This window comes from Podarcis gaigeae (genome assembly GCF_964106915.1).
Source record: "Podarcis gaigeae genome assembly, chromosome: 5".
NCBI lineage: Eukaryota > Metazoa > Chordata > Lepidosauria > Squamata > Lacertidae > Podarcis > Podarcis gaigeae.
This window is the reverse complement of record NC_139681.1, coordinates 97,173,427-97,187,958: the sequence shown is the minus strand read 5'-3', so window position 1 is coordinate 97,187,958 and position 14,532 is coordinate 97,173,427. Positions and strand designations below refer to the sequence as shown.

Here is a 14,532-nt window from a genome sequence, read left to right as displayed (position 1 = left end):
TTGACCCCCATCCAGGAATAAATATTGAACCACATGAAAGCTCTAGGGCTTGCGTACACAAACCTACCTTGAAGCACTCCCACAAGCGGTGTCTGCATTTTGAGCTCTGCCTTGAATAATTTTGCAGTTGTTCAGCCCAGAAGCTCACTGGGTGATATTGGGCCAGTCACAGCCTTTCAGCTTAACCTGCCTCGCCAGGTTGTTGTGAAGATGGCATGGAGACGAGGTGGGTGGGGGAAGAACCATGAGCTCCTTGTAGGATATCTCTTTGTATCTCTGAGTAAGATTGTCTTCCATGAACACGGTTTTAACAATGAGTCCGTAAGTGACTGTGGAGGCCAGTTCTGGATCCACCCGTCCTCCACCCGTCCTTCCACAGTGGGGACATTGGTTTCCGGGTGGGAGTTGATCACGGTGTGGATTTGCCAAGCGTGCCTTCCTCTTAGCACGTTTCTCCCTTGCGTCCTGAGTTCGAGTGTCTTCAAAACCCAGGACACCTTTCGTCAAGGTTGTTTTCCAACTGGAGCGCTCGCAGTGTTTCCCAATTGTCGGTGTTTATACCACATTTTTAAAAATTTGTCCTGAGACAGTCTTTAAACCTCTTTTGTTGACCACTGGCATTACACTTTCCATTAAGTTCGGAATAGAATAGTTGCTTTGGAAGACGATCATCAGGCATCCACACAACATGACCAGTTCAGCGAAAACAAAACAAAAATTCCTTCCAGTAGCACCTTAAAGACCAACTAAGTCAGTTCTTGGTATGAGCTTTGATACTGAAGAAGTGTGCATGCACACGAAAGCTCATACCAAGAACTGACTTAGTTGGTCTTTAAGGTGCTACTGGAAGGAATTTTTATTTGTTTTGACTATGGCAGACCAACACGGCTACCTATCTGTAACCAGTTCAGCGAAGTTGATGTTGAAAAATCATTGCTTCAGCACTAGTGATCTTTGATTCTTCCAGTACACTGGTATTAGTTCGCCTGTCTTCCCAAGTGATGTGTAAAATTTTTGCATTTTAAATAAAAGGACACATTCTACTCATGTAAAAACACAGTGATTCCCGGACCGCCCGTGGGCTGGATTGAAGCAATTGGGCCACATCTGGCCCCCGGGCTTTAGGTTGCCTACCCCAGGCTACTGCCAGCAAACCAGTTCCTTTGGGTACTGCTGCCACCTAGTGCTCAGCCCATAGAACAACACCTTTCCTACCATTTCAAGAGGGTCTCTGCTAACAGCTTCCAAAATGGCTGAGTCTCGCTGCCAGTGCTTTGTGTCCATCCACCAATGTGCGGTGTGGATCAGAGCTAGTTGGGTCATTTGCTTCCACAGCTATCATTCATACTATTAATGGGTTGGCAGCTGCTTTTTCTCATAAGGCGGTAGAGGGCTGCCCCCAATGGCATTGGGTTTTGCATGCAGGTCACGTCACGTTTAATCCCTGGCATCTCCAGAGAAGGGCTGGGAACATCCTGCCTGAAACCCTGGAGGGCCATTCAGCAGCTGGTTTAGACCAGGGAACCTTTGAGTCGCCAGGTGTTGAACTACAACTCCCATCAGCCTCAGCAAGTCTGGCCAAGAAGCAGGTCTGGTGGGGACTTGAAGACACACTGCTCTGGCTTTCCTAACTTGGACTCTACACCTCCCTCGTCCCTTTCAATCCCTCCTCCCTTATTACATCCACTTTTTGCACCTGTAAGCTTCCCTTTCCCTCTTAATTCCAAGTTTTAAAGACATTATTAGCCCCTTCTCTTTCTGGAGAAAAACCACCAGCAGCCCAGACTTCCTCCCTGCTTCCTGTTCCCTTTTCCCCCACATGCAAAATGGTCACAAGAACCATTTTATTTGTTTCTGCCTGCTAAAGCCTTCCTTGTTGCTTTGTCTGATGTCATGGGCTCCCATGGACTACAAAGAAAACACCAAAAATTATCAGCCCATCCGAAGGGCAGAGATGGCCTGCCGCATTGAGGCAGACTAGCAGAACTTAACGTGCTAAAAGCCCAAAGCACATTTCTTTAGCTGCTACTAATGCAGAGTCGCAGCTCGGGGACGCGGGTGGCACAACCCAGGTGGCAGGGGTTTCGCTGCAAAAAAAAAAAAACCCAACTGCAAAACTTTGGCACAGGTTAATTTTCCTCTTAATAGCCAGGTTGTGGCCCGACAGGCAAGGAGCAACTCAGGTGCAGGAAAGGAGTAAAAAGTGATAGATTCCCGAGATGTCTCAGTTATAGAGAAGTAATTAAAATGAGCTGGGACGCAGCTGGCGCTGTGGGTAAAAGCCTCAGCGCCTAGGGCTTGCCGATCGAAAGGTCGGCGGTTCGAATCCCCGCGGTGGGGTGCGCTCCCACTGCTCGGTCCCAGCGCCTGCCAACCTAGCAGTTTGAAAGCAACCCCGGGTGCAAGTAGATAAATAGGGACCGCTTACTGGCAGGAAGGTAAACGGCGTTTCCGTGTGCTGCGCTGGCTCGCCAGATGCAGCTTTGTCACACTGGCCACATGACCTGGAAGTGTCTCCAGACAGCGCTGGCCCCTGGCCTCTTGAGATGGGCGCACCAACCCCAGAGTCTGTCAAGACTGGCCCGTACGGGCAGGGGTACCTTTACCTTACTAATGCAGAGTCGAAGGAGATACCTGCACAAAGCAAGCAACCCCCTTACTATTTTGCCTCTGAAGAAATTGGGAATATAGATTCTCAACTTTGCAGGGCAACCAGAGCATCACTGAACACAAAGCCCTCAATAGGTCTTTGTTTGTGCAGGAGTCCACAAGCTTTCAACATACACTGGAGTTCAATTTATTATTTAAGTGTGATTTTTATTGTGCCTTTTGCAGCTGCACTTCCTCAAGCTCCCCCTGCCCCAAACAATCCCGGGAAAATGGGACTGGCCCAAGGTCATATTATACTTTCTTCATACGCACAAGAGACAAAAAAATGCCCATAGCGTTAGGTTTTAATAGGAGCAGCCAACCAGGATTTATAAGCCCCATCTTAGAAAACTCCTACTTGAAAGGCTCTAGCACACAGCTACATCACTAGAGGGCAACACTTTGTGCCCGCTTCGAAAAATGAATTAGGTGTACTAAAGAATCACTGACGGCATCTCTGCCTGTGATGGCAGCTTAAACACAATTTCAGGTGTTGGGGGTACAAAGGTATGGAGCAGGTGGAGGTACAAAGCCACTTTCTCTCCCCGTTCCTTCAAAGCTTTGTGTAAAACCCCATTTGCCTGGCTAGTTTGTGGTTATTCCCCTGGAACTTTGCTGAGAAACACACAAGAAATCTGTTTAGGCCCTTTAATCTGTCCAAGACAGTGTGCCAAGACACAAATGATAAAACATTTTTGCATTTTTACAGCAAATAAACAAAAAACAAAAAAAGGAAAACCCTACAGAAATGTATAAGGAAGTTAATTTTGTACATGGGGTAAAACGTTATAAATTCAGGACAAATGCACTGACACAGGTCAACTCCCACATTTCTTGTTGCTTTTTAAAAGTTCATATGCGTGGCCAGGCAGTCAGATGGCTGTTTCTTCATTGAAAGGAATTTTTCCAAGTAGCTCTTAAGAGGGACTGCAACGCATCTTGGAATGTCCTCAGAAGGCTCCGTCATACTGGTAGTGACAGAATTAAAAACCCCAGAGTCCTTTCAGATATAGGGACAAGCCACTCAGTCATCAAATTTTATCTTTTTCCCTTGTGGTTTGTGGTCGCCACCTCCTCCTCTGCCTCCCCTGAAGCCGCCGCCTCTGCCTAAAAGAGATAAAGAGGGTGGAGGGGAAAAGAGCCATTTAAAAAAATCCCACCTCTTCACAGACTGCCATTCAAATATGGAAAGTCAAACAGCATCAGCGCAAGTACCTCCAAATCCTCTGCCGCCACCCCGTCCGCCAAAGCCTCCTCTGCCACCCCGGCCTCCTCTGCCGCCACGACCGAAGCCGCCGCCACCACGTGGCCCATCGCCCTTGGGCTTGGCAAAGTCGAGGGTCACTTTGTTTCCATCAATCTCCCCATCCTCCATGGCTTCCTTTGCTGCTTTGGCTTCTTCTGGGGAGCTGAAGTCCACAAAGCCAAATCTAGGAAAGAGCAGGGGACAGTTTCAACACTCTACCCTGTTGCTGAAGAACAACAACAGATGGAGGGATTTTTAATACCTGCAATCATCAATATACAGCTCCCTTTGGAGGAAGGGACACAAATGAGACACAACCAAGCAGTTGTGTCTGTCTGCGGACAAATGCCGGCTCCCTTGGCCTATAGGGCGGGATGAGCGCTGCAACCCCAGAGTCGGCTGGTCACGACTGGACCTAATGGTCAGGGGTCCCTTTACTTTTAAGCACCAGCTAAAGTTATGTTCAAAGTCAATTGAACTACAATAAATATTACATTTAATGCTGGTGCGACAGTTCTGATTTCTGCATGGCTACAAACAATGCTGCTCAAATGCCCTGGCCCTGAAAATGAAGGAATATTTCCCCCCTAACATGGGGCCACAACCTACAACCTTGAGACTAAGGATCTCCTGCTCTACTCTCTAAGCTTCTGACTACACTTGTGAAAGCCACATAGATGGGGATTTTGCCCGTCCTAGACGTAGATATCCACAAACGTTAACTGCAGGCTGCACTGCATGCTATGAATCTGCAAGCAGGTAAGTTGCAGGGTTGTCCCACAGCAATGACTGTCGCTCATCTGAAGCAGACAAGGCACCCAAGGTCAGGCTGCAGTTTTACTCTTCTTCTCGTGCGAATCCATAGCCTGCCACTGAATTATCAGCAGGAAGGAGCTCATTGAGAAGGCAGGAAGGCTCCTGAGTTTATACAGAGAAGCTCAAAGCAGAGGCCTAGTGGAGCGTGGGATCAAGGGGAGGTCAGCAGCAGTGAGACTTTTGTGCCTGCCATCATCTCAAAAACTCTGGGGCAGAGGGAGCTTTCTACCTACCCTTTGGATGAGCCAGTATCTCTGTCAGTGACTATTCTTGCAGTAACGGAGCCTTCAAACGACTCTTTCAAGGTTTCTTCTGTTGTTTCCTCAGACAAGCCTTTGACAAACAATGTTTTGCTTTGCTCTGGATAAAAAACAAAACATAAAATTTTAGCCCTGTTGATACAGCAAGGGCTAATTAAAACACCACCCCCACCCTCAAATGATTTTAAGTTAGGGCACGGAGAAAGACTTACGTCCAAATCCTCCTCTGGCATTGAAATTCCTGTTTTGTCCCCCTGGTGTGCTGAATTCCAGCCTGATTGTCCGGCCTTCAATGTCTGTGTTGTTGAAGGAATTCATTGCTTCTTTTGCATCCTCAGTTGTGGGGAAGTCTATAAATGCGTACCTGCAGAAAGAGAAGCCAGAGTCAAGTTAAGAAACTGAGTCACAGGGGTAGATGGGTAAACAGCTTCAGCCCAAGCCAGTGGTGGGTGCAGCCAGGGGCAAAAGTGAGCCCAACAATGCATGTTATTTCCTTTGTTTAGCAGCCTAGCTTCTAAACCACCCACTCTGTCCACAAGCATCAATCATTATCTGAATCCAAAGACACACTTCAGCCAGGCAAGTCTTAAGGAGTTCTAACTTCCTAGGGAAATGACATTTAATGTTCTGAGGGGTTGCCTAGTCAAGAGAGAGGATTTAATCATCAGGTCGCCACACGCCTGCTCCTACATACCCTTTTGGCCTCCCCTGGTTGTTCTGTGGGATCCTGATTGCTGCCGCTTTCTCAAAGACTTCCTGGAGAGATTCTTCTGTCGCATCATATGAGAGGTTGTTCACAACAAGGGTCTTTGACTCTCCACCTGCAGAAAAGAAAGGTTCATTGTAGGGTCACTCCAATATTTTCCACTGATTCTTATTATTATCATTCTCCTCCATCTATTAACAAGAAACAGAACTGCCTTTGACAAACTGTCAAAGAAGAGAGAACATTTTGGTTAGGCTAGTTGCAGATGGGGTGCAGGTGTTTGTTGTTACCTTTCCTGGTTGCCCATGCTAAGATGCAATGGCTCTCGTGGAACTTTATGTACGGTTCAGAAAGCGCTGGCAGCTGAGGCTGCAGAAGGCTGAAGAAATGTTTCCAGGAAAGGAAAACACAAACACACACCCACTTACTTACTTACATAAGGTAAGCTGAAGCCCAACAGCAACCAAAATCCTAAAGGAAGCAGAAACCAACTAAGCCTCTTTTTTCAAGGCAAGATGCCTTTTGAGAATTGGGAGTACGGTGGTACCTCAGGTTACATACGCTAACCCAGAAATAGTACCTAGGGTTATGAACTTTGCTTCAGGTTGAGAACAGAAATCGTGCTCTGGTGGCGCACCTGCAGCAGGAGGCCCCATTAGCTAAAGTGGTGCTTCAGGTTAAGCACAAACCTCCGGAACGAATTAAGTACTTAACCTGAGGTACCACTGTATGTCACTGTAATGACCGCAGCTTCTCTGCAGCCACCTTTCAGTGTTTTGTCATGCCAAGCCAATTCCAACACCAGATAACAACTGAATGCACCAAAGCGGATTACCTGGCTGTCCTCCTTTACTGAATTTTCTGCCATCCACCTGGCTCTTCTCACCAGTGTAGTCAAGCATGATGGCACGTCCCTCAATCTCCATCCCTTGCTTTTCCTCCATCGCTTTCTCTGCGTCTGCCTCGGATTTAAACTCAATGTAGGCAATCCTGAGGGATGGGGAGAACACAAAAATGGCAAGTTTGTTCTAAAAGTCTTGGGGAGAAAATTCTCTAGATGAAAATAGCTAGCAATGATATTAAACACCATCCCAAAGCTACATTCATTACAATGAACCTTGCAGGGGAGTGAAAAAACTCCGACAGAGAGATAAAGCCCTGTTGTAGTACTACAAATTTGAAATCGTGTTGGGTAGAAGGAGGGTCAGAACTTTTAGGATTTCCTGGATAGAAAAACATATGCAGACTAGCTGCTGAATGGCAGGGTTCACAACAATGCAGCCCACAACCTCGTGCTAGCTACATACCCTTTGCTATTTCCATCTTTGGACACCAGTCTGACTTCCAGGGCATTGTCAAAGACTTCTTGCAGGTCTTCTTGGGTTATACTGTAAGAAAGGTTCTTCACAAAGATAGTCCTCGCATCTCTCTCTAAGAAGCAAACACCACAAGAGGTTATAGACCAGAGAAAAGTACTTTGAACACTCACACTCTGTGGCATCTATTTGGAGGAGTCGCAGGAACATGTGCAGGCAAAGGCTGCTTCAAAGTCCTTCGTCCATGAGAACAGTAAGAGGGTCCAAGAATACCAAGAGAGCTTACCTTTCTTGTTCTCTTGGATGCACTCCCTGGTCTTTGCTTTTTCCAGTTTTATTTCCAAGCCCAATAATTTCTTTCCATTTAGCTTAAGAGCTTTATCCACATCAGCTTCCGATGAGAAATCCACATAGCCAAACCTCCTGCAGAACAGAAGGTTTATTTTCAGTGTTCAACCCAAATATCCACAAGGTACCGTATTTTTCGCTCTATAACACGCACCTGACCATAACACGCACATCGTTTTTAGAGGAGGAAAACAAGGGAAAAAACATTCTGAATGAAACAGTGGATGTATCATTTTTGTGCTTCATGCTGTGGCCACAGACATGTGATCTGATGGTGAATTTGGGGTGACCCAATGCAAAGATCCTGAGGATCCATGTGGATCCATGCTTTTTAACCACGTTTTTGCACCATTGCAGCCTCAGGCAACAGTGGGTGCGTGATATTTGGGGGGCAGGCTGTAGCCATGGACATGCTATGTGATCTGATGGTGAATCTGGGGTGACCTAATGCAAAGATCCTGAGGATCCATGTAGATCCATGCTTTTTAACCACGTTTTTGCACCATTGCAGCCCCAGGCAACAGTGGGTGCATGATTTTGGGGGGGGGGGCAGGCTGTAGCCATGGACCTGGTATGTGATCTGATGGTGAATTTGGGCTGACCCAATGCAAAGATCCTGAGGATCCATGTGGATCCATGCTTTTAAACCACATTTTAAGTGGGGAGGGAAGGAAAAACACAGAACGGACAAGGAGCACGAGAGGGGTGTGCACAGAAGCAGCTGGCTAAGAATGCAGGACAGGGGTATAACGGGAGGGAGGAAAGGAAGGCAAAAGTTTTCCCTCACCTACCCACCCAAGCCAGCCAGCTCGCACGCGCTCTCTCTCTCTCCCTCCTGCACGGAGCTTTCCCTTCTGCTTGCCTGGAGGGGAGGGGCTTTCCCTGCTCTTTGTTCCGTTTGAGCAAACACAGCAAGGAAAGAGGTGGGTGGGCAGTAAGACCCTGAGGCAGAATGCAGGAAAGCAGCCACTTCCTCTTTTCAGCTTTCCCTTCTAGGTGGGTGGGCAGTAAGACCCTGAGGCAGAATGCAGGAAAGCAGCCACTTCCTCTTTTCAGCTTTCCCTTCTAGGAGCCCCCGATTTTTGCCTGCTTTTTTTTGCCTCCCCTTGCACCATTTGGCTCCAGGGACCACACATTCGCTCCATAACACGCACAGACATTTCCCCTTCCTTTTTAGGAGAAAAAATCTGCGTGTTATAGAAGGAAAAATACGGTAACCAAAGTAAACAACAGCCTTAATGTGGCATCTAAAAACTAGCAGGTCTACCCAATGGATACACTAGGCTGAACATGTGTAGTATTTGCAAGGGGACACAGAAACTTGCTTGGCAGGGGGTTGGACTCGATGACCCTTGTGGTCTCTTCCAACTCTAGAATTCTATGCTATGATTCTAACCTTGTCACATTTTAGGTGATGACTGCTTGCAGAGCTTTAAAAGTTAACATGTTTTACAGCAGTCTCATTCAAAATCCAGTTAAAATATTATCCTTCTGCTACCCACTCTTCTCGTGGAAGAACCACTGTAAGATGTAGCAGTCTCCTTCTCTCCGGAACAAATACTACTTTTTGCACGAGTGTCTAATTCAGGGATGGAGAACAAGTGTGTCGCTCCAGTTGCTGTCAGCCCTCCTAACTCCCACTGGCCCCAACCAGCATGGCCAGAGATGATAGGAGTTGCTGTCCAACAAAATATGCTCTTCATCCCTAGACCGAAGAAGCATTCACTTCCTCCTTGCCACAACAGAAAGATGTTTTAAAGTGAAGTTTTTACTTTTAAAGAATTCTTAAGATTTTGTAATATACACAAGTAAACTTCGTTCTTACTTTGAGTTTCCAATTCTGACTTCTTGCACTTCAAGATCCTTTTTGGCAAAGAAATCCTTGACGGCAACTTTCAGTTCCTCAAAGTCTTTGTTTCCATTCAGGTTGCCCATGAAGATGGAGAAGGCAGCTTCTAAAAAGTTAATGGGAGATTACATGAGTTATGCAAACACTTCTAGGAAATGACTACAGGAAGGGCTGGTGGAGCCACCTGTGCAAAACTCTTAGTGCACCAAGCCTGGGAATCTCCCAACATTAGCTGTCATTTCCACTGGTAACTGTGTTACACTAAGAGTATACTGCACACTCACTGGAGCGGTGCAACAAGGACCTTCCACTCTCCCTAACACATACCAAAAGAAGTAGCCCTTATCCTTCCTTTACCCACCTCTTCAAGTCTCTTTTACTCTTAATTCTCATGCTCCACAGCACCCTTTTAAAGCCTCACAGATGTCCATTTTAACAGGCAGCATGCTAATAAATAAAAGGATCCTTGAAAAAAGGCCACTATGGGATCCCTGAGATGTGACACAAACAGTATGTGGATTTAACTTTTAGGTTAGGTGTTGGAAATTGGCCTTACTCTGCACAGAGGCATTATGGGATCGGTTACCATGCTTTTTCAAGGGCCAATCAAAAGAAAAAGTGAAAACATGGTGGATTTCTCACCTTCCACTTTCTTTTTCTTGGCATCTGGGGCTCCTTTCTGCTTGGCCATTTCCTTCTTTCTTTTTCCAGACATTTCTTGCACGTTCTCTGTAGTGGGAAGAGAAGCAAAGGAGGTGTCAGAAAGATCCCAGAGGGTGCACGGAGCACATCAGAAGCGGGCAGCTGGATCAGGACTTGACTATCTTCAGGATGTGTTCATATGTGATTGGTACCACATCAGCTCAGCGAGAATTCATCATTTCCAGCTCTAGGACCAAAGCAGAAGGCAAGACAACTGCAATGTTTTGAGAGTTCTGAGGGACTTCAGAGATGGCCAACTCACCTTCCTCCTCTTCATCGTCCTCTTCGTCATCCTCCTCCTCGTCATCATCATCTTCCTCATCCTCAGACTCTTCTTTGGTGGCTTTAGCAGGTGTGACTTTTACTGGTGCCGTTTTTGCCAGCGCAGCTTTTTTCCCTTTTGCTGGGGTGATCTCCATGGGCTCATCTTCAGATTCTAGAACCACAGGGAGCTCTTTTAGGTTAACACTCACAGTGCATAGCCACTGTATCAAAGAGATGCACTCAAGAACAACTCCTCTTGCTCACTTTGATTCCTTTAAAAAATTATGGTTGTTACTACAAAACTATGCTTATGAACATGAGAGTCACAAGCCTCAGTGATGCCACTGTGCAATGTCACAGAATCAGACAACTCAAAAAGCAAGACCTGTGCAAACCACAGTCTGCAATGTGAGTCAAGTCTGCCTAACACTACCTGGGCCTCCATTTTGATGTGCCAGTGTGTCCAGATTTAAGTTTATTGTGTCCTGATTCAGCTGGGAAGCAGGATTAGTATGCCCCCGCTATGGGTGCTGTTTATACATCCAACACATCAGCTCATACTAGAGACATCACAAGATCAGTATTAAGTCCCAATAATCATCATCTGTGCTGGTATCTAGACTCAAACAAGGCAGCAAGTTATCTCAATCTATTCTGCTTTTTCCAACCATTTATTCTGAAACTGGATGACTCAGAATAATGCCTACATATACTTCTCATAAATGAAAGAGCCTTACCGTCTTCCTCCTCCTCATCTTCGTCGTCTTCATCATCCTCAGACTCTTGTTTGGCTGATATGGCAGCTACAGCGGCTACAGGCTTTTTTCCTGCTGCCTGCACGGCTTTCCTTACTGGTACTGCAGGCTCCTCCTCAGATTCATCTGCATGAAGCAATTTATTAGCAGTTGTTGAAAGATCAATACTGGAACATTAATAAAGGCCTACTGAACCTCTAACTGTATGATGGGAACCAGAAACCATGATTAAAGACCTAACTACCTAAAGGATTGAAACGAATCATATGGTTCATGCAAGGCAGCACTGACTCCAAATGGTGACCATTTTGTACTACAAAACTTAGTAGCACACACACGTTATGTACATATATATATATATATTGCAAGAAATATCATGCTGTTCTCGTGTATTTTTGCTTGCTTTGAATGATTTGCTGCTTTGCTGTAAAAGCCAGAAACTTTTCTGAATCTGGCAATAGCAATTTCAGTTTACTGAAGTAATTTACCCCACCAAATTCACCTTCATCCTCCTCGCTATCCTCCTCCTCATCTTCCTCCTCTTCACTCTCTTCTTTCTTGGCGTTCTTCCCATTTTTTGCTCCTTTGGCAGGAACCGGTGTCTTCTTCAGTGGAGTAGCGGCTTTCTTTGCTGGGGTAGCCACAGCTTTTTTGGCTGGGGTAGCCACTATCTTCTTACCAGGAGTTGCTTTTTTGTTGGGTGTAGCTACAGCTGCTGCTTTTGCTGGAGTAACTGCTTTCTTCTGGGGAACCATCTGCAGGAAGAAAAATATTCCAGTCAACAAAACACCATGCAATCTAAGATGGATGCAAAACAGAGAATATTGTCATGATTCATGCTCCCTTACCTGGGCGTAAGCCCACCTGAACACAGCAAGGCTTGTTTCCAAGTCAACATGCATAGGATTGCATGGTACAACAATCTCTAACCGCTAGTTTGCTCCACAAATTAAGACAGTTGGATCTCCTTAGGAGTCATCACTAACAACTACCATGAGGTAACATATATAGATGGGACTTAGGAAGAGAAATTAACTTAAGAACCTGACCCTAGGAGTGCCTTCCATTTCATGCAATCTTTTTCTCTCTGCCCAAAACTTGATTTTTCAGCTAATGAGATACTTTAACCCTAGTAATAATAATATAATATATAAAATATATATTATTTATACCCTGGTCATCTGGCTCTGTTCCCCAGCAACTCTGGTTGGCTCACAGCATATATAGAAACATAAAACATTAAAAACATCCAGATACAGGTCTGCCTTCTTCTAAAAGTCAGATAGTTTATTTCCTTGACATCTGAAGTGTAAGGATTTAGGCAGGAAAGCAAGATTTGGCTCACTGTACTTTATCATTTACACAACTTCAGGCTAAATATTGACAAGCACCTTAAGACATTAGATTTAAGGTTACACTGACTGGCTGCCAAATTCTTACCTCTTCCTCACTGCTCTCCTCCTCTTCTGAGGATTCCTCCTCTTCACTGTCGTCCACATCCTTTGGAGGAGGAGCCATTTTCTTCTGTTTAGGCTGGCTTTTAACGTTCTGGTGGGAGACAGAGTAAGAGTTAGAAGTCTGTTTTTCCCAATGCTCAAAATTGCTGCTATCAGGATACACTTATAATAAGTCTCCTTACTTACTGAAAAGCATGCTACTCCTTTTAATAGTTCGCAGTGAAGTGTAAATGCTTAAACACCCCTACCTGATACCTTCCTCTTTTTCATACAGGAGATCTTCCCATTTGAATGGGAACGCTTAAATAATTAACATTAAACATTCCAGCCTTGCTTCCCTCTTACTACTACCACCACAATCCAACCACAGGTAGGCAATGCAAAGTCCCACTGATCTCACTGATAACTAGCACATGGCAGTTAAGTCCCACTGATCTCACTGGAACTTAATGCCATGTGCTTAGTTATATTACGAACATCAGCAAGCCTCTGAACTATACTCCATTAATACAGACACATTCTGCCCAACCATATGCAAGCTCACTGTGCTACAGGAGCAAATGCCCCCCCCCACTGAAGCATCACGTACAAGCACTTCAGACGGCATGTGGGATTCACTCTCTAGGCTATTCAGCAATTATAAAATGTTATTTGCTCCCGCCCGCTTTACAGCTTTACTCCCTCGAGGGAAGACGTGTTTTTGCGCCAGGCTGAAGACCAATCTGGTCCTGCATAGAGATACCCAATATCCCTACGAGATAATAGAATCCAAACTGGTCGGCTGGCCTCAGGATTCCCGTGAGGAGCCTCCGAGCCTGCTGCTTCCCCCGGGAGCCTCGTGGGCGCAAAGCTCCGCGTTCCCCGACACCGGTCATCGGCTGACCCGTTGGTCGGTTCCTTTCTTAATGATAGCTAGTGTGTGCTTTAAACTAGCGATGTTTCCCTCCGCAGCCGCGTGACCGGGGGGACCAGACCCAGGCAGCGGCGAAGGCCGCAAGGCCCGCGATGCCGCACCACGTGGAACCCCCCTGGAGAGCGGCTTCCTTCCCCTTCCCACGTGCTCCGCTACGCACGGCCGGGATCACGTGGCCACGGCGCGGCGACGCCGAAGCGCGCGCGGCGCCCGCTCCCAACGCCCCCCTCCTTCCCTCCCTCCCCTCGAAAACCGCTCGCGCGCCCGCCAAGCTAGGCTGCGCGAAGCTAAGCTCGGTTGATCCGCGTAGGCGCGGGCCCCCCCCCCGCCCGTGAGACGTCGAGCGCGTTTAAAAGATTCCGGCTGAGGCGGAGCGGAGGGCGCCTAGAAACTCCCTCGTGTCGCGCGCGCGCGCCCTCTCGATCCCGTTGGAAGAGAAAGGGCGAGGGGCCTCTAGAAACCGCCCAACGTTCTACTACCGTAGCGCGCGCGCGCGCCGCTCTGAGAGGCCGTTGGTTGGGGGGGCCTTGAAACCGCAGCATCCTCCAATTCCCTCTTTCTTCCCCGCTTAATTCCCTCTCAGTGAAAGCTGCGGGAGGCCTAGAAACAGCCGCGCGCGCGCCAGGCCGCCGTCACGCCGCCCTCGTTTCCCCCTCCCTCAGAATTCCGCGCGGACCAAAGAAAGGGGCCTCCATGTTGTGTCTCTTTCTCTCCCTTCCCGCCATGTAGGCCGCGGCGCTCACCTTGGCGAGCTTCACCATAATGGCGGCGGGGTTGTCCGGATGTGTAGAGCGTCGAAAGAAGCCTCCGCTCGCTCCTGGCGCCTCGCTCGAGTCTCGGCCCGAACCGAAAAGAGTGAGGTCGAGGACTAGCTTAACTCTTTCTCCCGCCCCGCGGCGCTGCCTTAGCCAATCGGCGCTCGCCGAGCCCACCGCCCGCCCCCTCGCCGAGATGAGGAGCCACTCCTCGGGCTCTTTCGGAGTAGGCGGGGGGAGCCGAGAGCAGCAAGGCCCGTCCCGCCCAATCAGAAACCGCGCCTAATTCGAAGGCGGGTCGAAGGGACGCAGCCAATAGGGCGGCAGCGCTGGTAAGTGCGAGAGCGGCGATAGGCCTGCGCTGACGGGCGGAAGTGGCGGAGTGAAGGAAGAGGAGCACGTGGCGCTGGTCTGTCTCCAACCATGTGGGGCTGCCCATTTTGTGTGCTGGTTTCTCCGGGGGGGGGGGGGGGAGGGAACTGCCTCCCTAGCGAGG

General features: G+C 47.7%; 1 protein-coding gene across 1 annotated transcript; it reads right to left on the bottom strand.

The window, feature by feature from the left end:
* Window positions 1-3,283: 3,283 nt before the first annotated feature.
* NCL (nucleolin) lies at window positions 3,284-14,263 on the bottom strand. The gene is made up of 15 exons (XM_083739516.1): window positions 14,025-14,263; window positions 12,352-12,459; window positions 11,414-11,666; window positions 10,894-11,037; window positions 10,155-10,328; window positions 9,833-9,919; window positions 9,167-9,296; window positions 7,280-7,416; window positions 6,985-7,108; window positions 6,513-6,667; window positions 5,666-5,792; window positions 5,184-5,335; window positions 4,945-5,071; window positions 3,865-4,079; window positions 3,284-3,756 (listed from the first exon to the last, which is right to left on the bottom strand). Exons 1-15 carry the CDS (start codon window positions 14,040-14,042, stop codon window positions 3,674-3,676), a joined length of 2,034 nt encoding a protein of 677 aa, XP_083595642.1. The 5' UTR covers window positions 14,043-14,263; the 3' UTR covers window positions 3,284-3,673.
* Between the last annotated feature and the right edge of the window lie 269 nt (window positions 14,264-14,532).

Bases quoted from the DNA above. Each gene is read 5' to 3' on its own strand.
- NCL (XM_083739516.1), bottom strand. The intron at 11,038-11,413 runs GTGAATTTGGTG...TGCTTCATGCAG, and splicing joins GGATAGCGAGGAGGATGAAG to ATGAATCTGAGGAGGAGCCT. The intron at 5,336-5,665 runs GTATGTAGGAGC...CTCTTTCTGCAG, and splicing joins AACCAGGGGAGGCCAAAAGG to GTACGCATTTATAGACTTCC.